This window comes from Austrofundulus limnaeus, unplaced genomic scaffold, assembly GCF_001266775.1.
Source record: "Austrofundulus limnaeus strain Quisiro unplaced genomic scaffold, Austrofundulus_limnaeus-1.0 Scaffold915, whole genome shotgun sequence".
Lineage (NCBI taxonomy): Eukaryota > Metazoa > Chordata > Actinopteri > Cyprinodontiformes > Rivulidae > Austrofundulus > Austrofundulus limnaeus.
Window position 1 is genome coordinate 31,008 of NW_013953317.1, and position 27,271 is coordinate 58,278.

General features: G+C 38.8%; 1 protein-coding gene across 2 annotated transcripts in view; it reads right to left on the reverse strand.

Annotated features, from left to right (window-relative positions):
- Positions 1 to 960: 960 nt before the first annotated feature.
- LOC106533253 (dihydropyrimidinase-related protein 5) overlaps positions 961 to 27,271 on the reverse strand; it is a 28,091-nt gene continuing 1,780 nt past the window's right edge. The window contains exons 3-14 of one of the 2 annotated variants that reach the window (XM_014029492.1): positions 26,653 to 26,923; positions 18,037 to 18,195; positions 16,452 to 16,631; positions 16,036 to 16,104; positions 15,845 to 15,889; positions 14,092 to 14,167; positions 13,825 to 13,981; positions 9,651 to 9,792; positions 9,419 to 9,561; positions 8,236 to 8,443; positions 5,270 to 5,438; positions 961 to 2,597 (exon numbers count right to left, since the gene is read on the reverse strand). In XM_014029492.1, coding sequence (XP_013884946.1) covers positions 2,512 to 2,597; positions 5,270 to 5,438; positions 8,236 to 8,443; positions 9,419 to 9,561; positions 9,651 to 9,792; positions 13,825 to 13,981; positions 14,092 to 14,167; positions 15,845 to 15,889; positions 16,036 to 16,104; positions 16,452 to 16,631; positions 18,037 to 18,195; positions 26,653 to 26,923 — 1,705 coding nt within the window. In that variant the 3' untranslated portion in view covers positions 961 to 2,511. Of the gene's footprint in view, positions 2,598 to 5,269; positions 5,439 to 8,235; positions 8,444 to 9,418; positions 9,562 to 9,650; positions 9,793 to 13,824; positions 13,982 to 14,091; positions 14,168 to 15,844; positions 15,890 to 16,035; positions 16,105 to 16,451; positions 16,632 to 18,036; positions 18,196 to 26,652; positions 26,924 to 27,271 lie in introns of those variants that run through there. The other variant, XM_014029493.1, reaches the window with a different exon arrangement.

Genomic DNA, 27,271 nt, shown 5'->3' on the forward strand with positions numbered 1-27,271 from the left:
ATGAGATAGCTATCTCATAATTATGAGATACTATCTCATAATTATGAGATAGCTAAGTCATAATTATGAGATACAAATTTTATTTATTTTTTTATCAGGGTGGCGGAAATGGGCTTCCATAAACTACAGCAGTGCAGCAACAACAAAAAATAAACAAAAAATAAAAAAAACCTCAACTAGTCAATGAGTTCAACTAAGATATTGACAAGTTAATTAGAAAGGGCAAAAAAGACCAATTACCCATGTGAAAATTTTGGGTGTTACGAGCCAAATGCTTAAAATTAGTCACACAAGTTAAACTGAAAATATTTTGGGCCTTAATAATTAACAGTGATGATTTTAGACACTAGTTAATTAGGTAAAGCTATTTTGGCCTTAGTAATAAACCACTGCTAGTTTAAATGTCAAGAAGCCAGAGTTTTGGTGTGTACTAGTCATCTGCTAGTTTGGTGTTTGAACCTTTAGGTTGCACTAGTCAACTAGCAGGCAGAATTTGTGTTGAAATGTGTGTGTGTGTATTATTATATCATATATGATTACGTAAACCATATTTTATAGCCCTGTCCTTGTGATACTTCCAGTTTAACATTTTCAGAATAAAAGCATTTCTTTGATCGAGTTTGTATTTTTATTAATACCATTTGTAGTTAGTCAAACAACAAATATCATACACTTACGATATTTTATAGCCAATTTTTGTATTCGGTATTTAAAAATTGTTAAATTTCATCCAGCATAATAGCTAATCCACTAAATGAGAAGCTAGTTTTGCTATTCGTGGTTTAGCAGAACTGTGCTCACTAACAGCAGCAATGTATTACCATCAGTCCCAGTAACTGTAGAGAAATAACTCAAATGTTTATTTAGAAATGTAATAATGTTAAAGTGTGAGGTAGCTTAAAACTAAAACATTTTTAAAATCACCTAAAATGCATCACCTTGTAAGAAATTAGACTCAAGTAAGATTTCTTTTGTTTTTATTTGCACTTAAATCATGTAATAACAAGCTGCAAGGAAAAAAGGAGAGGAATTCAATGTGACARCACATTGTTCAGCACCAAAGTACATGAGAGAATCACTGGAGTATTGTAAAAACAAGCAAAGAAACTGGTAAAAAAAAAAAAWGAGTTGTGGGGATTCTAACACCGAACAAAAGCAGAACAAAATCAGAGCTTTGCTTAGAAACAACCCTGTTTCTCTGTTAACAAAGTATCTCATGAACCAGTAGTCAGATATTAGTGAAACCTTCAGAAAGTAAACACTGGCTGTACATCTATAACTGATTAACTTTTGAAGTCAATCCAGCTAATCAACATTATTCGACACAAAATGCTAAAAAAAAATTAATGTAGTGGTTTCTGATTCATTCACAGCACATACTTTGAGTGAATTCTTGCAATATCAACATCTGAACAGTTGACATTATCAATGTTTGACCGAAAAGGCTGGGGTGACGTTACAACATAAGATGATCTTTGKCTAAAACCTAAAACATGAAAAACTAAGACTATTTTAAAGGCAAATCGTACAAACTCATAATGAGAAAGAGAAAAAAAAAATACATTTAAGGAATAACAGGAAAATTAAAAAATGTACAAGAACCTTTCTATTCTTGTTGAACAAACTCAACAAACCTGGCATTAATGTCAGAAATTTACCGTCCAGCCCTTCTCCCACATGTGCTAACAGTGATATGCTACTAATTTTTTTGTTTTGTTTTTACAAAAAAAAAAAAGAGAGAGAGAGAGAAAATGACTGATCAATGTACAGCATATGTGAGGGTGCTGCTGCGCTCAGCTGTGGAAATAAATCAGAGCTACACATTTTGCTTTTGGAGAGAAGTATGATCACAAAAATGTTGTGCAACACAATCAGTAGTTGTGCTTGATCATTTCAGAGGTTCATACATATTCACTGGGCCTAAAAGAAGCCCATCTGTGTAAACACAATCTTAAATGCAAACCAGATAACAATGGAACGTCATTCTTCTACATATGTCAATAAGCTAATAAGCTCAATCATCAAATTAAATCAACACAAACAATGCTATTTACAAACAAAACAATAGTTAGCAACAATTCCTTCAATACCTAACATATGTCAATGTCTTTGTGATAAGTAAGTGTATTTCATTCACCATTGTTTGCAGTAACAGAACATGTTGTGGCATTAAATTATGTAAAAGGCATCTAATTAGTACACGATACAAGTGCAAAATTKTATTGTATAGTGAGGTAACACAACTGCATTGTAAAACCATGACTCACTTCATATTCCTAACAAGATTCAAAGTAAATCAATTGCAGCTAACATTTTCTGCAGCTCATATTTTAATTAACTTTTGACTGAATTCTCGTTGCTATTACCATATAAGGAGTGTTTCCCAGGTCATTCTGCAAAACTGCAGTTAAAAAAAAAAAACATGATCTAAGATTCCAGACAGAAAAACAAGTCTTGCTTGGTCACATGTTTCCCCAAGTCTTCTTTCTTCTGCGTCAGATGACTGCTTAGTTACCAGATTCCGCTAGATCTGCCTCCAGGAGGGGCCAGGATTCTGGCTGAGGATCTCTTTGGAACGTTGTCATCAATCTGAACACCTGCAGCCGCAGGGAACAAGATCATGTGGGGTTAGCAACCAAAGACAACAAAGTGGAGTTTACATGATTCTAGCTCATTATTTATTTATTTATTTTTTGGTAAATTGTGTGTCAGTATTAGCAGTTAGCTACTCCTAACCTTAGTTTTTAGCTAATGTTTTGCTCCTTTTAGCCAGCATTCGGCTGCTTTTACCTTTAACAATTTAGTTTAACCTCTTCAACAATCTTCATTAAAGTTATTCAGAACTCGGCAGTCACACTGCATTTTTACAGAAAATGTCATTTTCACATTAATGAACAGAGTGCCCCTGTGTGTAATTTAATCCAAGTGTAAATCCTGTTGTTCTGTGAAGGCCTCAGTGGTTTGTTACATCATACAGCGTTTGCAATCAAAACAGCATGGTGAAGACCAAGGAACAGCAGACAGATTGGGAATCAAGTTTTTGAGAAGTTTAAAGCAGGGTTAGGTTTTAAAACTGAACATCTCACAGAGCTCTGCTCAATCCATCATCTACGAATGAAAAATAAAAATGGAAAATGGCTCATTTTGAAATCTAGACACCTAAAACTATGAGCAGAATCTGTGGCAAGACTTGAAAGTTGCTATCTAGCTAATCTTTTTGGACTTTCAGCTAGTTTTCGCTACCTGAAGTAGCATTTTTATATTATTACTATTATTATTATTATTATTATTATTGTTATTGTTGTTGTTTACCTAATTTTAGACTTTTAGCTACACTTTTGCTCATTTTAGCATTTACCTACATTGTTACAAATTGTAGCTACTCTTTTGCAAATTTTAGCATTTTTGAACTCTGTAAACTTTGGAAATAATCACTGTTTGTGCCCTCTCATTTGGAAAAAAATCTAACCAGTTCCATATATTTGAGGTGTTTTTTTTAAAATTTAGTTCAATTCAGTTTATTTATAAGGCAACGCGACCACAAAGTCATAGGCCACGTAAAATCACAGAGGGGGCTCAGCTGATGCTGAGAAGCATGCACATAGATCGACAATGTTCTGCAGAGTCAATAGCTACAGAACTCTTAACTTCACATGGCCTTCAGCTCAAGAACAGTACAGAGAGAGCTACATGGAATGGGTTTTCATCTGCATCCAAGCCTTACATCAAGTGCAATGCAAAGCGTCTGATGCAGTGGTGTAAAGTATATGCTGCCACTGAATAACCACTAACCAGTGGTTATTCCGTATGTTGTGGGTGTTTCGGAGAAACTGAGACGTTTATTTTCTAAACATGATGTCCCAGTGGCTTTCAAACCCCAAAACACATTGCGGCAAAGGCTGGTTCACCCCAAAGATCTGGTGCCCTGGCACAAACAGAGCAATGTTGTATATGCTGTTAAGTGCCAGGAGGACTGCGACCAGTTATACATCGGGGAAACAAAGCAGCCACTGTTCAAAAGAATGTCCCAACACAGACGAGCTACATCTAATGGCCAGAACTCTGCAGTTTTCACTCATTTACAGGCCAGCGGTCACTCTTTCAGAGATGAGGATGTTCTCATTCTTGATAGAGAGGAACGTTGGTTTGAGAGAGGAGTAAAAGAAGCCATTTTTGTGAAGAAAGACCGTCCATCATTAAACAGAGGTGGAGGCCTCCGTTTTCAGTTGTCCCCCTCCTACAGCGCGGCCATTGCCAGTATCACTCCACCCCCTGTTAACAATAAATGTTAATTAGGTGCCAACGATAGCCATGTGATGTGAGTATCAGTCACATGGAGGCAGGGCTTAAAAGCCTGAATTTTGCCTGAAACTCTCAGACTGAAGAAGTCTCTTGGAGAAGAGACGAAACGTTTCATTAAAGAAGAACCCGTCCAGAAGACCTATACAATTTTTTTCTTTTTGATTTTTTTTACCTGGATTACTGAGTTGCATCAGGATATGCTGCCACTGGACTCTTGAGCAGTGGAGATGAGTTCTTTGATGTGACAAATCACGCTTCTCTGTCTGGCAATCTGACGAATGAGTCTGAGTTTGGTGGTTGCCAGGAGAATGGGTGACAGTCAAGTGTAAAGTTTGGTGGAGTGTGGATTTTGGCTTGGAGTTGTTTTTCAGCAGTTGGGACTGGTCACTTAGTTCCAGTGAAAGGAACTCTTAATGTTTTAGCATACCATGACGTTTTGGACAACGCCATAGTTCCAAATTTGTAGGAACCGTTTGGGGACGTCCCTTCTTGTGCTAGCATGACTGCACACCAGTGCAAAAAGCTAGTTCCGTAAAAACATAGATGGGCGAGTTTGGTGTGGAAGAACTTGACTGGCCTGCAYAAAGTCCAAACCTCAACCTGATAGAACACCTTTGGAATGAATCAGAGCAGAGCCTGAGAGCCAGGGACTAATGTTGGACAAGACGTCCTGGCTTGGCGTCCTCGCCAAGCTTCTGTAAGAAATTCCCATAAACACACTCCTAAACCTTGCAGAAAGCCTTCCCAGAGGATTTGAAGCTGATAGAGCTGTAAAGAGTGGGCCAACATCACACTAAACCATACTGATTAAAGGATATGTGTGTGTGAAGAAAGACAAGAGAATACTTTTAGGCAACAGTGTGTGTCTCAAACTGAGACAGGTAGACCAAATGGTTAGAAATTGCCTTTCCTAAACTGTTCCTCTGTTAGTGAACACTGGAGGAGTTCCTAATCTACTAATTCTCACCAGACAAGCTGAAGCTGGACTCATGGAGGTCCCTTAAGCCCCCATGTCGTGTGCATGGACGTGTTGGGGTGTCCAGTTCTGGAGCTCCTAAGTCCCTCTTCCCTGAATTTACTACGGCAACAACTTCACCTGTGTAGGGCTCTCGTTCAACAGGTTTTACTGCCTGGCTCTGAGGAATAAAAACAAAGCATCACGATACATTAAAACATCAAAACATTAAAACTGTCTGTCTTTGAAATAGTTATGATTATAATAAACTGATTCAAAAAACAGAACAAAGTAAGAATATTTGTGTTTGGTGGATTATTTCTTTGTTGTAAGAATGCTTCTTGGCAATAAATCTTTTACATTTGAAAAGTCTGCTAATTTCCCTTTTAAATGGTGCCACATTTGTAAGGAACATGCATTTGTGGGATAAGCAGCAGAGCTGAGTATGTGGGTTGTGCACATACTTTTTGTGTTAAGTATATATGTTTATATGTCTTGTTCTTTGAAATCTAAGATACAGAAAACAAGACAATACAAATAAATTATTAGAGTTCTTCCAGTGTTTACCTGATCACTCTTTGTGTATATTTCTGTGTTCAGTTCTTCTCAGTTTGGATTTAGGTTTGTGTTTTGAATGTTTGGTTTGGTGTTCAGAGCCCCGTTTCAGAAAGCAGGATAAGTGGAAATCCTGAGTAAGTTCTGGCAATGGCGGATCTAGGATTTTTTTCAGTAAAGGGGCCATCAAGGGTCACAATTTTCATAGAGGGGCCAAGTCTTTGTTCAGCATCCGTTCACACAAATCACCAGTTTTGGTAACGTGATTACATTTAACCAGTCATACACTTCAAACACTTGAATGTAATGGGTTTTTTTAAATAGGGTACCATTTTAAAATAAGGCTCCCCTTATGGATGGCTTTTAAAGAGTTTATAGATAGGTTATTAATCTGTAAACACTTTATAAGTTAATAAGTTTTTATTATGCATTAATTAAGGTCAAAAAAGAATAAATACTGAGCCAAATCTGTTTGTGTATTAAACATTTCAGACTAGTTTACTACCTTGTAAGCACAATAATGATTAGGAAACATATTTTAAAATATAATARTGTACTGTATTACTGCATTATAAATATCCACACATATTAAAGGGATCCCTATTGTACAGTRTAAAACTGTACACTATTTTAGATTGGGTTGGATTATTTGGTRTGTTAACATGACATTTTTTTAGTTTTTTGATGCATCAACATTGTTGATACAGTTACATGTTTGAACAATAATTTCAAATATTGATTATCAACACTAAATTTTAAAAATGATTTTTCACATTAAAGACTAACTTTTGACATTTAGAAATGTTTATTTGTCATTAATAAATAGTGTACTCTTTTACACTTTATGATAAGTCTCCCTTTAACAGTTGTGAATATTTATAATGTAGTAATACAGAACAATATTAATATGTTAAAAGATGTTTTTCTTATCAATATTGTGATTACAATATATAGAAACCTAGTGAAAAAAGTACTTTTACTTATTCAAGTTCCTTGTGTCTACTTTCACTCTGGGTTCAACCACACTGATCATTGTGACACTACTGAACAACTGATCATCACAAGGTGACAAGGCAACATTGTTTATGCCTGTGTTTGTGTGTTCTTTGTTTGCCCATTTGTTAGTATAATATTTCACCAACCATTGCAGATTTTATTGAAAATCTCACAAAGTAATGACTGGAAACACTTCTACAACTTTTGGAATCAATCCAATTCAAGATGGCTGCCATAGCTTTGTAAGTAGGTTGCCAGACCTTTCTGGGCAGAGTTTGCAAGCATGGGTTTTCTCCATGTACACCAGCTTCCTCCCACAGACCAAATACATGTTTGTTAAGTGGCGACTCTAAATTGTTCCTAGGTATGAATGAGAGTGTGAATGGTTGTTTGTCACCAGTAACCACTGCAACCCGGAAAGAAGGAAGCGTATAAAATACAATGAAGGAATGGACGGTTGCCATGGCCTCTACATACTACTCTGAACTGCCAAAATCGCCTCTCTTTGTCGCAGTTTCATGACGAAAATTATGTCACCATGCTCTCATCGTCSACTCTGCCACCCCTTCTTGTCACAACCCACTAGCCGAACTTCTTACATTAGACATACACAAGAACTTTTTGTGTGATTGGTCAGAAGTTATTGGGAGTGTTTGTGCCAAAAGAGCTCGGATGCTGCATTTGGCTTCAACCATTTGCTTCAAAAAAAAAAAACTGACTTCCAGAAGGTGACTGTTGTAGGTTACCCAGAAGCAGACTTTTATAAAGATAGTCAAATGGTCAAAAACTCATGGATGGAGATAAAACTGACATTGTGCACGAAGAAATCTGTCTGATAATAACTGTGGAGCTTTAACAGAGACAGATTTGTGGACAAATAATATCGGGTGACAGGTTTTATTAATTTTTTTCTGCATTGCTGATTCCAGYGGGGAGAAACTTCACACAGTGACGTATACCGCAGGGGGAGGGGTTTCCCAGGAGCWTGGTGCGGTGCATCTCAGGAGCTATGAAAGGTGTGTGTGACAACAAACGCCATACAACCACGTGACTGAACATCGACTGTTCGGCTTCAGATGGAGTATGTGGAGGCCTTCAGTGACCAAAAATGGACATAAAAAACTATAACTTGTCAATACTGAACGTTGTCTGATATGGCAGTAGCTGGGAATCAATAAAAACATACTCTGAGTGTGACATCTTGTGATACTGCATATTTATATATAACATTATTCAAGTTTTGAACAGAACAGCTACAATATGTCTTTTCTCAAATTAAGATGATCTAAGTCAAAAAGTCTGGCATGAAAGGTGGTGGGTAGTATGCACTACTCTAAGAATTTGCTAGGTTTTTAATTTGGAATATTTTTTTATTACACTGTATTAATGTATGTGTGCTTAATGTGTATTTGATGTTAGTTTGATACCTTTTCCCTCTGGACCATCTTCTTGTAGAGATAATCTGGGAAAGTCCTTAACGGGAAAAAGTTCCCAGAACCCTCGGCACATGTAAACATGCCATTTTCATAGACCAGACGTCCACGGCTGATGGTAACCAAAGGCACACCATGACAACGGAGGCCTTCGTAAAGGTTTACATCCCCTCCCTGGAACTGGTTATCTACTGAAATCGTCCTGCAGGCAGAGATACAGAAGAGCTTGTTCAGTTTATGGTTGAGCGTTTCAGGAAAAAACACTCTTAAGTTATGATTTATCTTCAAATCTTCAATCCTCTACTCGCCTCACCCACCCTGGTTTCATTGGTCCCATCTAACACTAACCATATATTTTCTTAAAGTGGCAATATTATGTGTTTCTCAGGCATATATTTAAATTCTATTTCATAAAAGTAACTATGTCACCTTAAGTTGTTATTAAAATGTTGTTTATATATTTAAATAGAAAATAAACTTGACTTCTCATCATATCTATTTCTAAACGCCTTGAAATTGTCCTCTGTCTCTTTAAGAAACTCCTTCCATTTCTGTCCCACCCATTTCAGCACAGGCCGGGTGGGGGTGTGTGCTCTGTGATGAGGAAGCTGGCTTAGAGACACAGCCCAGAGGAGGAGTTGATCCCAAAGGCGGTTCTAGTCCCAACCGGTGGTTTTTGCTCCCCTGCCTGGCTGCCTCAGGACACTACAGGATTTCTCAAACATGYABSAATGAGTCAAAGCAAGAYTCTGGGCATGTTTTTGATGAGAGGATAACATTATAACATGATATGAAACTCAAGTTGATTTTACATGATATTGCCCCTTTAATCTGTTAAAATTAAACTGATGGCAGAAAGAAGCTGGTGATCAGATTTGTTCCTCATTTTTTCCAAGAGGCTGGTAGGTGTTTTGTTTGATAAAAAGCACTCTGATCGGAAAAGTACAGTTAAAATTAACTTGGCAAGTCCCTAACAAGTGCCAGTACAAAAACAAGTCAGCAATGATGATAGTGGTGATTCTTTGAATTTGCTCATTTGAACTCAACTTCACATTAAAAACCTTACTGCCTTTTCCAAGCTTAGCTGTAAAAAAAATCTCCATCAGTGTCAGAGACTGCAGAATAACAGCTGCAGTAAGACAAGCTGGTCGATAAATGTGCAGATTAGGTTTCATACTTGGATCCTTCAGGGTCCCAGACCACCACATCAGCATCTGCTCCTGGAATGATCCGGCCTTTCCGGGGGTAGAGGTTGTAGATCTTGGCTGCATTTGAGCTTGTGACCGCAACAAAGCGATTCTCATCTATTTTACCTCCAATCTTGGAATTACAACAAAGATGAAAATAAAATTATAAACACAGCTGAAAACTAGGTTGAAAAACAAACAAACAAACAAACAAATGCATACCACTCCTTTCTCCCAGATCACACTCATCCGGTCCTGAATACCAGGAAGGCCGCAGGGGATCTTTGTGAAATCATCCTTGCCCATGGCTTTCTGCTTGATGGTGAAAGGACGATGGTCTGACGCCACAACATTCAAAGTGTCACTGCAGAGACATTTAAGCAAATTTATTTCTGCATCAGTGACAAAGACTGACATCAATGTTATGAACTGCAGGCAGGTTAAAGGCTCCAAAAAACAAAGTATTTATTAACAACAAAAGGCTGACAGGGCAGCTAAAAAAAAAAACCTCCCTTGGCTTGATACAAAACTTGAGATACATGAACGACTGCACAGCACACTGATCTGACAGGGAAGTGAAGACAAGACAGAATATGAAGGTGAAACTAATGAGCACAAACGAGAAACACCTGGGGATCAGGTGTGAGTGGGCGGGGCTGGAGCAAAGGCAGACAGGAGGAAGAAAACAGAGGATAAGATAAAACAGAAAACTAGAATAAATCATAAGCGCAGACACTGTTCATAACAATCAAATATTATTTTTCCAAAAAGAAGCAATAATGTTTTTGCCTCTGTTGTGGGTGTATGTTTGCCTGCATTCTTGGCAAAAAATATCATGAACCAGCCTATGGATTTTTATAAAACTCTCATTATTGCATGTACCGTATTGCATGTAAACCCCAAAACACATTACGGCAAAGGCTGGTTCACCCCAAAGATCTGGTGCCCTGGCACAAACAGAGCAATGTTGTATATGCTGTTAAGTGCCAGGAGGACTGCGACCAGTTATACATCGGGGAAACAAAGCAACCACTGTTCAAAAGAATGTCCCAACACAGACGAGCTACATCTARTGGCCAGAACTCTGCAGTTTTCACTCATTTACAGGCCAGCGGTCACTCTTTCAGAGATGAGGATGTTCTCATTCTTGATAGAGAGGAACGTTGGTTTGAGAGAGGAGTAAAAGAAGCCATTTTTGTGAAGAAAGACCGTCCATCATTAAACAGAGGTGGGGGCCTCCGTTTTCAGTTGTCCTCCTCCTACAGCACTGCTATTGCCAGTATCACTCCACCTCCTGTTAACAATAGGTATTAATTAGGTGTCAACAATAGCCATGTGATGTGAGTATCAGTCACATGGAGGCAGTGCTTAAAAGCCTGAATTTTGCCTGAAACTCTCAGACTGAAGAAGTCTCTTGGAGGAGAGACGAAACGTTTCATTAGAGAAGAACCCGTCCAGAAGACCTATACAATTTTTTTCTTTTTGATTATTGCATGTACTTCTATAATTATAGTAATAATAACTTTATATATAAAGCGCTTTCAAATAAAGTGCTGAACAATTACAGTAAATGGTAAATGTTTTGATGTAGCGTCTTTCTATCCCACCATGATACTCAAAGCACTTTGCACTACAATCTGAGCTCTTACCCATTCACACAGCACTCTACTATAGATCTCTACAAAACTAATACATGTAAATCAATTTATAGAGAGAAATCAGTGCTTTAAATCACATTCATACACTGATGGGATACACATCAGAGGGTGTGGGGGTTCATTATCTTGCCCAGGGACACTTCAACATGTGACTGAATAAGAGGGACTCAAACCGCCAACTCTCGGATTAGAAGAATGACTACCCTAACTACTCAGCCACAGCCGCCTGTTACAAAGAGATTAAAACCAAAATTAAAAAAAAAACATACAAATAAAACCAGATAAAACACCAAGAGAGACAATAAAACTATGCATGAAAGATTAAGCCACATAAGACAGCGTAAACAAGTGGGTCTTAATCACAGCTTTAAGCCTCCACAGAACATGCCTGCCTGATGTCTTGAGGGAGATTGATCCACAATGATGGGGCACAGAAGGAAAAAGCACACCCTCTGACAGTTTTCTTCTGGCTTTAGGATTTTTAAAAAGACCAGTGCCCTGAGATCAGAGAGCACGAGGTGGAACATACAATGGTAAATGGACTTAACTTACAGTATACGACACTTTATTAAACCCCAAGGGAGCCCAAAGCGCTTTACACAACACACATTCATCCATTCACACACTGATGATGGTAAGCTACAGCCACAGCTGCCTTGCAGGGCTGCCGTGCATTGGCAACCACCAGACCCTCTGACCACCATCAGTAGGCAAGGCGGGTGAAGTGTCTTGCCCAAGGACACCACGACTGAAACAGCAGGAATGGGGTATCGAACYGGCAACCCTCTGGTTACAGGACAACTCCCCTAACCACACTGCCACAGCTGCAAATCAGAAAGATGCAGAAGATCAGAAAGGTGRGGAGGCGCTAGACCATTTAGAGCAGGGGTGGGCAATCCCGGTCCTCGAGGGCCACTGTCATGCATGTTTTACTTGTTCCTCTGATTCAACCCATCTGATTCAGTGATTTAATTCCCTTCTCAAGTTTTGCCTAAGTTTGGTAATCACCCATTCATTCAAGTCAGTTGTATTGGAGCAGAGACACCTCTAAAACATGTAGGATAGTGGCCCTCAAGGACCAGGACTGCCTACTTCTGATTTTAGAGTCTTGTAAGTGAGCAGCAAGACCTTAAAATCGGTTTGAACCTGACAAAGCAAGCAGTGAAGAAATGACAACACAGGAATAATATGCTCATATTTTCTGGTTTTGGTTAGAATGTGAGCAGACACATTTTGAACAATCTGCAGACCTCTAAAACTTTTCCTTGGTAACCCAGAGAGAAGAGCATTGCAGTAGTCCATGAAGACACAAATGCATGGATAAGGACTTCTGCATTTTCAAATGATTAAAGTTGTCTAATTTTTGCGATGTTCCTAAAATGATAAAAGGCAGCCCATGCTACCTCCTTTAAGTGAGACTCAAAAGAGAGCACGGGGTCAAACAACATTTGATGACATAATCATCAATTTTCAAAGGAAATTTTTGGGACAAGTAGTAGATGACCATTAAATCTGTCTTATCAACATGAAGAAGCAGGAAATTATTTAATAACCAACCTCTAAATGTAGGCAGACAGACCTCTAGTTTAGACAATGCAGCACAGTGTCCAAACGTGAAAGGYACAGATGCTGATCATCAGCGCAACAATGGGAGGCTACGTTAAAGGAACGCAAAAGATGACTAAGAGGCAGAAGATAGAGAGAAAATAGCAAGGGACCAAGCACAGGTCCTTCAGGGACCCCATTCTTCACAGCACATGTAAGTACAATTTAAAAACTAACATTTTGAGATGCTCCCAGAATACCTTTTGGAGAAAACCTGACGCAAGATTGTTGCTAAAGCCAGCTTACATTTTAAAACAGTGCYATCAATAAAATAAATAAATAAATAAAAAAGCAAAACAGCTGTACTTAAATTATGAAGCTGATGACTTGTAACTTCCTGTCCAGGAAGCTTTCTCAGTTCATATCTCACAAATGCATTTCCCTCATAAATCTGGCATTATAGCATMATTTAAAAGGGAAATTAATAGGCTTTCCAACAGTATAAGATTAATTTAGCTCACTCATTTTGCTCATCTTTTACTAAAGTGTTAGCCGTGTCAGCAGCATTAGCATTTGGCTTTGTCTCAGGATGGTGATGTCATAATAAGAACAGCACAACAACAAAAGTTGTGTTCCATTCAAAATATTTTTTGTCTATATTCTGTTTTCTTGTTAAATGGGTGTTCTGAACTGTAATTTCATTCTGTTTTGTACAATGAAAATAAATGTTACTCAATTCAATTTAAACATAAGTTTCAATATTAAGCTGCAATATTTAAGAGTTAACTTTTACATTTAGATTCAGAATTTTGTATTTAGATATCACTGTACAGGGTGTACTCCGCCCCTCACACTGTGACAGTGTGAGGGGCGCCAGTGACCCCTGTGACCCTGAAAGGCAGAAGCAGATACAGATAATGGATATTTAGACATAACATTTAACATTCAGTAAATATTAGTCAAATACAAGAACAGTGAGCTAAATAACAATAAAATGTTATGAACTTTACACTCAGAAAGTGAGCTAAATAATGAAAATGTGTTAGTGAGACTTTTTTATTTTATTTTATTTTACACATGGCACCCATAGGTCTCAGCCTAAAACTGTTACATGAAAGGATGTGGGTGAAATGCATTGTTTAAAGGCATGTTAGGTCTCAAACTGATGAGCCAATTTGTTTACTCTCCCTTACTTTCCCAGCAGACTCAGTAGGTAGTTGGGAGTACTGGAGTCCAGACGAAGAGGAGGCACAGTGACATGGGCGGCAGCATGACACCAGTCCTGATGATAGTACTGCATGCCATTCAGGACAGCGTGTGCCGTGGTTGTTTCTCCATGAACAACCTTACCTGTGACCAGAAAGTTTGGAAACACTTCAAATCAAATAATAACAAAAATTAAGATGATCGGTGTGTAAACTGCTTGACTCGCTGATAGCACTGAGGAATACTGGCCACACCTTGCATCTTGGCTGAAGCCACTACATCTCCTGCAGACATGCTGGACACATTGACGAGATAAATCGGGCAGTGAGCCTAAAAGAAAAAAAACATTAAATGTAGAAAACCATTTTTAAATTACATTTTTTAACAAAAAAGATTAAGGCACAGTGTAGCATGCATTTATTTGTATTCAGCCCTTTTACTCTGATAACCGTAACTAAAAGCCAGAAATCACCTAATGCCTCGTTCACATGGCAATATTTTAAAATTGTCATTTGATTTTCAAAAACTGAGAGGCTCCACACACGACATAAAATCACAGACATAACAGGTTTGGTCCTACAGTGTGTGTTGTACAGCCACRTGGCAAAATAACACTCCACACACAAACAGATTTCACTCACAAACGTTCTGATGTCAGACGGGAAATCTCGCAAAACACCTCGATAAAATGTGAGTTTAGAGAAAATAAACATGGCAGATGAGAAAGAAGCAATGGTGATAGTTTGTGGACTACCCTTAACAGAGAAAGATTTATACAAAAAGACGACTCCAACGAGTTTCACCATGGCAGTTGTTTTGTCCTCTGTAGATTCCTTTCAGTGTTTCCGTCATCTCGCTTTCTGGCTGGCTATACTTCAACATATTCAAAAGGCTTGTTTGTCTTTGGGGAACACCACACACTGGGATATCATTCCAAGACAATTCAACATGTTGAGTATCCCCAATTTGAGATCAGAGCAGTACCGACATCCTTCCAAGCCGACTRGATCACTCTTAACACACCACATACGGCAGGAATATCTCCTAAGATAATCTTTAGAGCCATCACAGTTATCAGAGCATCCTTAAGATCGTTGCAAGGGCAAAACTGGACAAGAAATCGGCACAATTATCTTGCCGAGTGAACCAGGCTTAATTAGTAAAGTGAGTCTACCTATGTGTAGTTAAATCTTATAAATAAAGCTGATATGTGGGGTTTGTTACAGAACACTAGTGGTCAAACAGCATCATGAATATCAGGAAACACACCAGACAGGTCAGGGATAAAGTTGTTACGAAGCTGTAGCTATTCTGCAAAAAAGAATGGGCAAATATTTGTCGTCACTAAATGAACAAAGCTGCTAGAAACTTTCAGTGAATGGTGATTCTACAAAGTATTGAGTCTGAGGGGCTAATGTCCAAGTCATATTTTAATTTTCTTAACAAATCTATTGCTGACCTGTCAGGAGTGTTCCTTGGTCTCCATGATGGATTTATACCGCATTATACTGAGGTTACATTAAACACAGATGGACTGATTTATAATTAGGTGACTTTGGAAGGCAGTTATTTGTTCTGGATTATAGTTAAGAATATTAGAGTAAAAAGGGGATGAATACATGTCTGTGTCATAAKTTGTAGATTTCAGTTGGTGAAAAAATGTTGAAAACCAAGTATCCTTTTTTTCCACTTCGCAATTGTGCACTACTTTGTGTTGCCTACCTCAGGAAATACTCTGAAATTTGTGCAAACAACACCACAAAATGTGGGGAAAAAAATCAGTTGGTGTGAATACATTTTCAAAGCAAACTATAAATGCAATGCTCGTATCTCTGTGAAACTGTAAGAGGATAAAAGCATGATAATTTTGTTTTCAAAGCATGATAATGCCATCGTATTATCAAGCTCACAATGACAATGATAACCAAATGATTAGCAGGAAATGTAAGTTTGTAGAGGATATTTTTGAATGTGACATTTTGTCTCTCAAACATTGATGTCACTCACCCTGTTGGCAATTATAATTGCTCTGTGTGTTGCCTCCGCTTCCAGCTGCAAAGAAACAAAGAAAAATTAGCAGTTTATTACATTGGGTTTATTTATTTACAGGGGTAAAAGGGAAAACTACTGAATAAAACGGAAGAAATAAAGATTTTGTTGATTTGATTTGGAAAGATTGGATAATTTGGAGTATATACCTCTTCAGGACGACTGATTTCAATTCCCTCTGGACCACTGATGCCCAGCTCTAATACTTCCTTCGCACCCTGTTAAAAGTTACAAATTTTCATTTAGTAAATTCTAATCATTATTACTAACAGTCTTACACAACACATACTATAATAACAGATCACACAATATTTTGCATAAAACTTGTATGCAAGTAGGTGTGTGCTAATATGTTATTGTAAGAGATTGTGCATAACGTCACTGAGATGTTACATTAACCCTTTGGCATAAAAGCAACAGGGCACTTTATTCAGGTAAAAATGCATTTGTTAACTAATTCAAGTCAATTAAATAAATGGAAATAATAATAAAAAAAACAGGGAAATCGTATAATTTAGCAGCATAATATACTTTTGTGTCCTGCTGCAAACGAATGCTCCCTCACCTCGGCCACCAGCTCCCCATTCTCAGCATGGACCCTCGCCACGGCTCCGATGTCCTTACAGTGCTGCAGGGCTTGGAAGAGCTCGCTGTCTCTCAGCATGAACGTGTCCTTATATGCCATGAACATCTGGAAGGAATTCACACCTTTTTCCCGTACAAGCTTTTCCATCTCAGCTTGTACCTGTGAGAGAGAAAGTAGAAGAGTTCTGAAAAACTGTATCTTGAGTTATAGAGAATAACAGGAATAAGTCCTGACCACGTGACCATGGGATCTACTGCAGCAGCGGTGGCACCAACCAGACCGGGCAAGCATCTAAATTTAGCATTACTGTACATGTAAGCAAAATAGTGAACAATAAGGGCTGATTATGTAAAAAAAAACCATTACTGATAATAATAAAAAAAATTTATTAGTGTATTTATGCTAGCTAATGTTTAAATAAATGCCAGAAAGCTGTGTGTGTTATGGATACACCATCAGAAGAGAAACAGGTAAACATATCTCATTTCACAAGTAAACAGATTTGAGCTTATTTACCTCAAAGTTGATGTGATCTGATATAAACCTCAGCTAATAATGTAACAGTTTAACATTAAAAAAAGTTTATAAAGCCGATGCAATCACTGTTAATTATTTAACTGGTTAGCCGGAATAAGCTTTGTACCATGTTATACAGTGTATCACTCAAATTATTAACTTGCTAAGCTGGTTTTGTCTCTGTTTTATGTAATATGTACACAGTGTATTTTTAATTTTCTATAAAACAAGCCTGAACTATTGAGAAGATGGTTACCTAATATCAGAAGAAAGTTTCATCCTGAAGTATCACTGGGTATTTAGTGAACATTTGTAAAGTGTTGATATATTTATTATGACATATTTATTATTATTTATGACAGGTTAGAAACAATAAATATATTTTATTAGTTGAAGTTATAATTATTCAACTAGCTAAAAAAAGTTGACTGATTTCAGCTGTCGCCCTCTTTGGTTGCCATTTTTGCTCCTCCATGTTGTCACAGATGCTAACAGTGGACGTGATAGGTGGAGCTCACTCTAGTGTTATTTAACTCTATGTATCTCACTGAGCTGCAACCATTAGGCTGGTTGTAGACTGAAATTTGCTAAAAGCAGCAAAACTATAGAAGTAGTAAAAGAAACTAAAATCTAAAAGGAGCAAAAGTCCAAGAGATAAATGTAGCAATTGGCTAGCTAAAAAAAATAGCAAAATATCAAGAAGCTAAAAGTAACAAAAGGTCATAATGAAGCAGATTTTAAAAGGAACAATGGTTTTGAAGGAATTCAAGAAATTTAATCATTGTTCTATATGGTGAAAACACCTGTAAAAAAGCTAATTGGTTAAAAAGAAAAAAGAAAAGTAATAAAATAACAAAAGCCAAAGCACCCATCTTCTGAATTAGCTGAATATTTTGATATATTAATGGATATAATAACACGCAGAAATAATTAGGCTGCAAACACTTACAGAAAAAAAAAAATCTAGACAACAATAGTGAATGCACAACATTAACACAATGAGATGGATATAGGGGTACTAGAAAAGGGAAATGTTGTGTTTGGGTACCTTGGGTCCCCACCATGTAACTCCCACGTGCAGAGCATAGTCACAGCAGGATTTAGAGTCTGCTGAGCTGCGACACTTCTCGTAGGCTTCCAGCAAAGACTCATTTCTCTCTGGCAGAACATGTCCGATCACCATTGTTGTGCCTCCAGCTAAAGCAGCCTGGAAAAAATAATAAAAAACAGTTCCCAACATTTGTTTTATTATCTGTGGCATTAAAGTAGACTAATTTATTTTTATTATTTGTCTGCTGCTTGGTAAAGATGAAGGTAGGAACTAATGTTTTTATATGTATAAATGGGTTTATCTGTATTTTCGCAAAACAATTGTGAACTTGCTAAGAAATTCTCTGAAAGTAATTACTGCACTTCTACAAATGATTAACTTTTTGAGTCAATCCAATTCAAGGTGGCTGCCACAGGTTGTTGATCTTAGCCTGCAAAAAATGGTTATAAATAAGGCCAGTTTTACAGATCATGAAGTAAACTGGTGTGATAGTAGCAGAGAGTCATTCACAACACATGTGGATGGGCCAGCAGTACAGTGACTGGAACAGCCTTTACCTTGGTCTCGGGACCTGATGCCTATATGTTGGGTCCTGGGCAACCAGAGGGTTTAGTTCCTTGGGGCTTGGTGATGGTGAGGGCTTCTGCCTCTGCTGTTGCTCAGTCTACAGGGAGCACCCAGTGCGACTGTAACCCCTTGACTACATCCCATTGGGGAGCGGTCTGGGCCTCTCAAATGCTGGGGTCTCCAGGTGATGAGGACACTGACATGTTGTTGGTATCCTCTGATGAAGAAAAGGGTCAATCTTTGTGGTTTTAGGGATGACAGATTTTATACAGAGCAACTTGCATCATTGTAAAGATACAAGTACATTGCTGTGCACTTGCTTCAGCAGGATACCTACAGGCATAGCCTTTATCCAGGAACCTTGGGTAGTTAAATCTATGGTATGAGGCCTGGGATTCCCTGGAGGCACACTTTAATATGATGTGAGCAGCCACAGACTCAGAGCAGCAGTAGCCCTGACAAGAGGTGTGAGATACACTGCACTGCCCTCCTAACAAAAGGTGATGCTGAAGCAGTGCAGTAGGACATTCAGTCAAATGGTGACTCCAGACCGATCATTGCAGCCTCTGTTTATCTGCCATTTGATTCACAACAGCCACCTCCATCACAGGAGTTTATGGCAATAGTCAGTTATGCTAAAGATAAGGGCCTCTCGATACTCATTGATTGTGATGCCAATTCCCATAATGTGTGCTGGGGGAGCTCTGAATTTAACCCTAGAGGCAGATCTTTATTAGAATACTTGCTGAAAGAAGACATGCTTGTCCTTAATCAGGGCAATGTACCTACCTTCCAAACTGTTAATAGAGAGGAGGTACTGTAATTAATACAACAGTCCGGTTTATGAACTTGGTAAACAAAATAAATGACTGGGAGGTGTCCCCAGATGTCAGACCACCGACAAATTCAGTTTAAGCTAAAGATGGGGAAACCATATTTAGTCAATTACARAAACCCCAAAATACTGACTGGAATCTGTTTATCAGCAGTTTATCCCAGTTGATGGGTGGGGGAATTGCCAGGATCAAAACTGTGCAAGACATTGAGACAGAGGTCACAAGCATGGCTGATGCTGTGCAAACTGTCTATAAGTCTGCCTGTCTGGAGAAAGTCTGGAGGTCGTCAAAGCAGCTGGCCTGGTGTACTCCAGAGCKTTATGGCCTCTGCAAGGCAGTAAGATGTAAATGGCAAAGATACAGATCCCAACCAAGCAAAACCAGGTGGGAACAGTATGTACAGTCAAAATGTGGCAAGCCAACATATAAGGAAGCAAAATCTTTCAGACCCATCTGCTCAACATCCTTCTTGCTGAAGAGAATGGAGAGGTTGATAGATTGACATGTAGGGGATGATATTTTAATGCTATCAACTTTAAGTTCTAAACAGCAAACATATCAGGTAGGTCTTTCTGCAGAATCAGCCTTACATGATGTTTTGCGAATAGAATGCAGCCTGGCTTGTGGACAATATGCACTTGGCTTCTTCTTGGACATACAGGAAGCATTTGATAATGTACCTGTAGAAGCTATAGAAAGAGCACTTGCCAGCAAAGGTGTGGATGAGACAACCACAAAATGGCTCGTTTTCATGCTTTGGACAAGGAAAGCACCTTCAACTCTGAGAGACTGTTCAATAACTTTTAACCTTCTACGAGGTTGTCCATAGGGAGGCATAGTCTCACCCCTGTATTGGCTCCTGGTTGTCGACAGCCTACTAAGTGATTTGAATAGATCTAGACTTCACACACAAGGGTATGCAGATGACTTGGTCATACTTATACTGTAGAAGGCTTCTGCCTGGGTACTGTATGCAATTGGGTACTGTATTATTTGATTTCCTTTAGAGATCAATAAACTAGAATTGAATTGAATTGAATTGAACCTAATGCAGAGGAGACCAAATATAGTATCCAGATGGTGCAGAAAGCAGGACCTTTCTGTCAATCCAAACAAGACAGAATTGGTTCTTTTCACACATAAGAAGTCAAGGAAGGGTTACTCACCCTCAAAGTTGGAGGGTGTAGAACTCTTCCTATCAGAGTTGGTTAAAATTTTGGGGTGTCTATCTAGACTAGAAGCTTAACTGGAAAAACGTAAATGAAAAGTGAAAGAAGGCAGCAATGTGCCTACACCTGTGCCGTAGAATTGCAGGTAATCGTTAAGATGCTACCCCAAAGATTATCAGATGGAGCTTTACAGCCATAGTCTGCTTCATTCTATGCTATACTGTTTTAGTATGGTGGATTTGAGTCCAAGTTGGGGTGGCAACAGTAATGCTCACCCATGTGGAATGAATGGCCTGCAAGAGATTTACAGGTTCCATCATAACAACACCCATGGCAGCCATGGAAAATGGAAAATTCATAATCAGATTCATATCTCATTAATCAGATTAGCTGGTGAGGGTGGGCGCGCCCTGCGCGTGTATCCAAAGCTTGACTTTTGCTGTCGTGCTGTTGAAATGTCTCTTGTCGGGGAGGGGTCTGTGTGGGTCAGGGTCATCTGAGGAGGAAGGAGATGAATGGAGTTTTGTGCTGGAACTTTTATTTAAGATTTAAGATTTTTTTTATTTCAAAGGTCCTCGTGGCTCAGCAGCAGAAGCATAAATACTACTGTTATGAAAGCTAAATAAATAAATAATCTAAGTTTGATTATGAAGAGAAATTAAATATCTGACAGTGATCATTACACAGTGTTGCTATAATTCCTCACTTCACCATCTGTGTCGCAGTTTCCCGTCTCAAAATGAGCATAATCATGGGTCAAAGCTGGCATGAGGGACCGCACATTTTCAAGTCAAGTTTGGATTTTATAAATCACAACCTTGGCGTGAAAAGTAGCCTGGCCCTTGCCTTCCTATGCAGCTCTGCTCAATTCTAGTTTCTCTTCACTGCTCCGTCTGGGACTTCTCCCATTGAGATGGATTTCGCTGGCAGATTTTTAGCCGGACCAATCAGAGAACAGAACKTCAATTTTCTGCGCAGTGTCTGCTTGTAGTTTATTTTACCTGGGCCAATCAGCAAACAGAAGGCGGAGTTTTGAATGACGTCGATGTTCTGTGCAGTGTCTACTAGTTATTTTAGCATACGGCAGTGGAGGAAGAGAATGAAGCCAGTCCATGTTGATAAGGCTTCAAATTAAATTAAATTTGTCTGACAAAGCAGCAGCACTTATTTAGAGTTGTCTCATTCGGCTCGGTATGTTTCTCCTCTCAGTAGAGTTGTTTACAGCACACGCGGTTTCCGGTTAGCTTCTTAGCTTAGCCTCCTTCACAGCGACATACGTCGCAGCCAACTGATCCAATCACTTTAAAATTCAGCAGAAGCCACGCCTCCTGCAAGAAACGCTTCTCTATTCAGCAAGTCCAGACCCTTGTACGAAGCAAAGTGAAGGACAGGGTCTGGTTTTAACCAGGCTACGTGAAAAGTGGTGTGCGCATCTGGGCTCATATTGTGCATACGCAAGCTTTATATATCCGACCCCAGATATGTACTAGGTAAATACCAAGTGCATAACGGTTGAATAACAGTTAAACAGTATAATTTGTAAAATGGTAAATGGACTGTACCTATATAGCACCATTCTGTCCAACCAGGACACTCAAAGTGCTTTACATTACAATGTGCTCTCATTTACCCATCAACACAGCACTCTAGATCTATCTGCAATATTAATCTTTATAAATCGTCCTATAGAAATGAGTCAGTGCGTTAAATCACACTCATACACTGATGGGGCACATCAGAGGCAGTGGGGGTTCAGTGTCTTGCCCAGGGACACTTCGACCGCCAGCTCTCACATTGGAGCCACAGCTGCCCCAAATGTGGTTCACATTATAATTTACAACATTTCTTTAAATTGTTTCATAATTAGACTTGAATATTTTTACATATGAGATATGTTCAGGTTTTCTCATACTTCCTAAGCCCTAATCTGTAATCAGTTGTTTGGGAACAGAAGAAAATGTTCTCAGTCGGGTACACAATAACAATTTTCCATCTGCAGTAATGTCCGCTGGTACATCCAATGTGGCGAATCCAATCAGACAAATAGTGTGGGCAATCCCGCCGAGCTGAGCTATCAGCTTCTCCAAGATCAATTCCGTCTCACCAGCAAAGTCCAGGGACCACAGCCGGACCGCGATCCTCAGCAGAACCGCTTGCAGACCAAATCCCAGCTCACACATGGCGTGAGTCAGAGTGCTGAAAGCATGGCGATCCTTCATATTCTTTAGGCAACCAGGAAATGGCCTGAATACCCACCAACGCTGTTTTGTAGAACACCAGGAGACCACCAAGCCAATCTGTAGAAATCCAGTGATAAGAATCCAAATATTTTTCTAGAACAGAGCAGAACAGAGGTCCCACCTTTGACATGTCCTCCCATGGAAGAAAACTTTGTTCCAAAAATTTATTTAGAGACCAGCTAACCAAATCCATTAAAATAAAAATATCCATAATTTCTGGTTTTGGATGAAAATGTAGAGAAGGCTCCAAGCAGCAAAGCAGGGAAGATAAAGGAGGGCAAGAGAAAGGGAAAAAGCATCTTACTCCTCCGAGAGCAGGAACAAAAAATAAATACAATAAAAAAATTAAGATGGCAGCTACTCAGCACAACTCAACAGTGAGTAAAACGTACTTTTACTTTTAATAGCATTTCTGTATTATTTATTTCACATTTAGTCAGTTGTACATGTAGTAATTTTCAGACAAGGAATGTGACGCTTTGTGTTTAGTCCAAGTTAAACACGAAACAGTGTGGCCCTTGATGAAAATGAGTTTGACACCCCTGCTTTAGATCATTATCTGTAAAATTAACTAATATCCAATTCTGAGTTTCTAAAGGTCACTTAGCTTTGGCAGCCATCTTGAATCCAACTTATTCTAAAAGTTGTAGACGTACATCCCATCGATTACTTTCTGAGAGTCTTTATCATCTGTTCAATAAATACTATGCTGACTACTATACAAACAAACATACACAGGCAAATCGTTTTAAAGACAGAGTGTGTTTTGTGTATAAGTGCATGCTTCATCAAGCATGTGCCAGCTGACCCTGGAGGCAGCTGAGTGTGAAGGAGGATGGGTGGGAGAGGGTTGCGGCTCCGAAGACCATTGTTTCACACCACAATGGTGGAAGAGAAAAGGCTTTGCTGTAGTCTTTGCAGCAGCCTCTCAGTATCCATGGAAATGCAGTTATCTACATTTCTCACTGGGATTCTTCTGATGGCAGCAGAGTAAGCAGGGAGGAGCCTGAAAAAAGTGGGTGAGTGATGGAGCAGCTGAGAATATAACCCTCGGCTGAGGGTCAATTTGGTCAGCATCTATCAACTTTCAGCTCAAACCATTGTAAAGCAATTTTCCAGATCTTTTAAAGTGAGGTTCAGTTCTGAGTAAAAAATATAAACAATTATTATATTTAAGAGTGTGTAATGCAAGACATTTAACTCCAAAAAATCATCCATAAAGTTGGGCAGCTGTACTATACATGGGAAGAAACTTTTACCAATTATTTTCTAATGCACCGCAATAAGTTTATTTGTTTCATATATAACTGGAATATTGGGCCTCATGCAAGAACCGTTCGTACGCACAGATTTGTTCTTAAATTGTGCGTACGAGTGATTTAGGAGAATTTGTGGCATTCACCAATGTTTTCGTATTCTAAGATTTTTTTCAGATACGAACAAAATTCACGTGTGGTCCAGACCTGTCGTATATTTTACSAGCAGTCAGTCTGCTGTTCTCCAGACGGGTTTTCTTCATTAATAACTTTATATTTCATTAGTTTGAAGATATTTTGAGTTGAAAATAAATCACACTCCATAATTATGTTGACAATGGGCTATTCTGCTTGAATTAGAGTTATAATTTTAAATGTAATAATTTAGACTAACGATATAAATTGTCCGGCCGGCCGGCTTATCCGCTGTCGGGTGCGGGGCCAGCAGCAGAGAGACCCCGCTCTCCCCAGAGACACCTTCCAGCTCGTCCTGGGGGACTCCGAGACGTTCCCAGACCAGAGGGGATRCACAACCCCTCCAGCGAGTCCTGGGTTTTCTCCAAAGTGCCAGACTTATTTTGAAAACATTTTAAAAGGCTTATTTCAAACCCACATCTGAGACTACCTGCGAACGCGCTGCGCGCGGGATGGGGGGTTACGGTGCGCAGCGCCGTGGCTTCTGAATAAATGAAAATGATTTAACACAGTTGTTTATACTTTTAGCAGCTCCTTTTATTCCACAGCTGACCTGCTAAAAATGACAGATTTTCTTTTCTGGATCTCTGACAGACGGACTTCAATCTCTGAACTCGTAAAGTTCTTTTTTTTAATTTTCGCTGTCATTTTCATGAATGGACACTTCCTGATATCTGAGGCAGGAAACATAGCCTTATATGGTGTTTTTGGGGTGGTAATTATGCTAATCTCCTCTCGCGTGCACGAGCAGCTGGATACGAACAGGTGGAATTTACGCAGCTCATTTACACACTTTTCCTGAAGATAGAAGAGTTTGTTGAATCTGACGTGACATGTTCGTACGAACCCTTTGTACGAACAAAATTAAGAGAAAKTTAGGATAAGAATACAAACATGTTCTTGCATGAGGCCCATTGTGTTACATGGGATAAATCATAATCATTTCTCGCTCCTTCCACTGTATGTCACACATAAAGCATATAAACAAGAGCGTTTTTTTTACATCCGAGTCAGAGGAGGAAAAGACTCGTTTTGCTTTCTTGTTAACAGCGGCGAAAAAAAAACTCACACTGCTCTTCCACAGCAGCTTTTCGGGTACACCGCAAAGGTTGGAAAATCTTGCGGTACGAAATTAGACGTAGCATTATACACAAGGATTCAGATTTTTTTTTAAATTTCAAGCTCAAAAAATTAGTGTTGCATCATTCACAAAGTGCATTATATGAATAAATACGATAATATTACCTCTTTGAATGGCTCCAGTTTGTAGATAAATCAAGTTGATTTACTGCATTTAAATATACAGATACTGAGCCAACATTTGGTGCATTGGTAGCTGCGACATATCTGAAAAAATCTTTCAATATTAAAAGAATTCACATATAATGTCAGTTACAAGGTTTGATCGAAACGACTCTACCTCCGCCCACTCTCATCATAAGATGATTTTAGTTTCTTCCTCTAACATGAAAGATAGTGGGTGATAGACATCTCATCGAGAAACACTCAGGCTTTAATTTACTTTATCTAATCACTGAATATAATCTTTTAGCTTCTTAAGAAGCAAGAATGATTCTGCCAAAATAACCACCACACAATATTTGATCCCAAAATACTTTTTGTGATCAAAACCAGTAAGACAATTCAATAAYATTTTTTGTAAAATTGAAGGAAATTTTGTAACTGATTAATTGAATGTTAGATGCAGTTTTGTATTTTATACTTTCATTTCAGCCTGTAAATTTAAAGCAGACTAAGAGTTGGTGTGTGTCTTATCATGTGTTCTTTCTTTAGTCTAACAAAATGAGTTACGTTCTGACATTTGACGTAAAAGCTAACACCTCCAGGGATGTAACCAGGAAGAGATGTACAATATAAAGGTTAATTCTTTACAATAGTAGAGAGAAGTTGTCAGTGTTGCAGAGTCTGCTCAGAGCAGAGCTCATGTGTTTTGTTTTGGTTCAGTCCAAGGTCTTACACTGAGGCCTGTGTGCTGTACTGTGAACCTGATTGGAGTCAGAAGATTGAAAAAAAGGTTTTAAAGAAGAAATCCAGCAGATTCCTGTTTATTCAGACATACCATTTTGAACAACACATATTTTTCCAACAAAATGACAACATTGTGTGTTTGCGTTTTTATCTATTGGGGAAAAAATTTGTTTTATCTGTATTATCAAAAATTAAAGGGGTGTTTAGAAAAATTTATGTAAATCCAGACAAACTGAATTTATTTATTTATTATGCTAAATGGTGCTAAATATCTTAATCGAATCAAGGCTTTTGTTTTTTCAGAGTGATAACATCAGATTATTTAGTCTTTTAATTCTTTAGGTTTCCAGCAAGATATTACCTTAGTGCCACTGTAGTAATCATCTGCTGTCACAGCATTCATGAAGGTCTCCTCCAGGTGGACGCTGGTGTCGATGCCCCCAGGAAGCACCAGTTTCCCTGAGGCGTCGATCACCTTGGCCCCTCCTGGGATCATCAGCTCCTTCCCGACCTGCTGGATTATTCCGTTCTCAATGTAAACGTCTGCCTCCTGAGTGCAGTCATCGTTCACTACTTTCCCGCCCTTGATCAGGATCCGCAACATTGCTGAACTGGAAGACATGGCTACTGCTCTGTAACAAGAAGAGATGTGCAGCTCTGTTAAAACCATATAACAGTTTTTTGTTTGTTTGTTTGTTTGTTTGTTTGTTTTTGGGGGGGATCTTTAGTTGGGAACACAGGAAGTAAACGCACTTTAAAATTGTAGACTTTGGCTGTGTCCAAAACGACAGGCCGGGTCCTCCGGAGGACCCAGACTCCCCTGTCGCGGTGGGCCGGGTCCTTGGTAGACCAGGAAGACCGGAAAAAAAGAGGCTGTGAATTTGGACGGTCTAGCCTCCCCTCCTTACCCTGGAGTACGTCTTGTCACCTAGCAACTGTGACGACGCTAAACAAGCAAACTTAAATCAAAACTAGAAAAA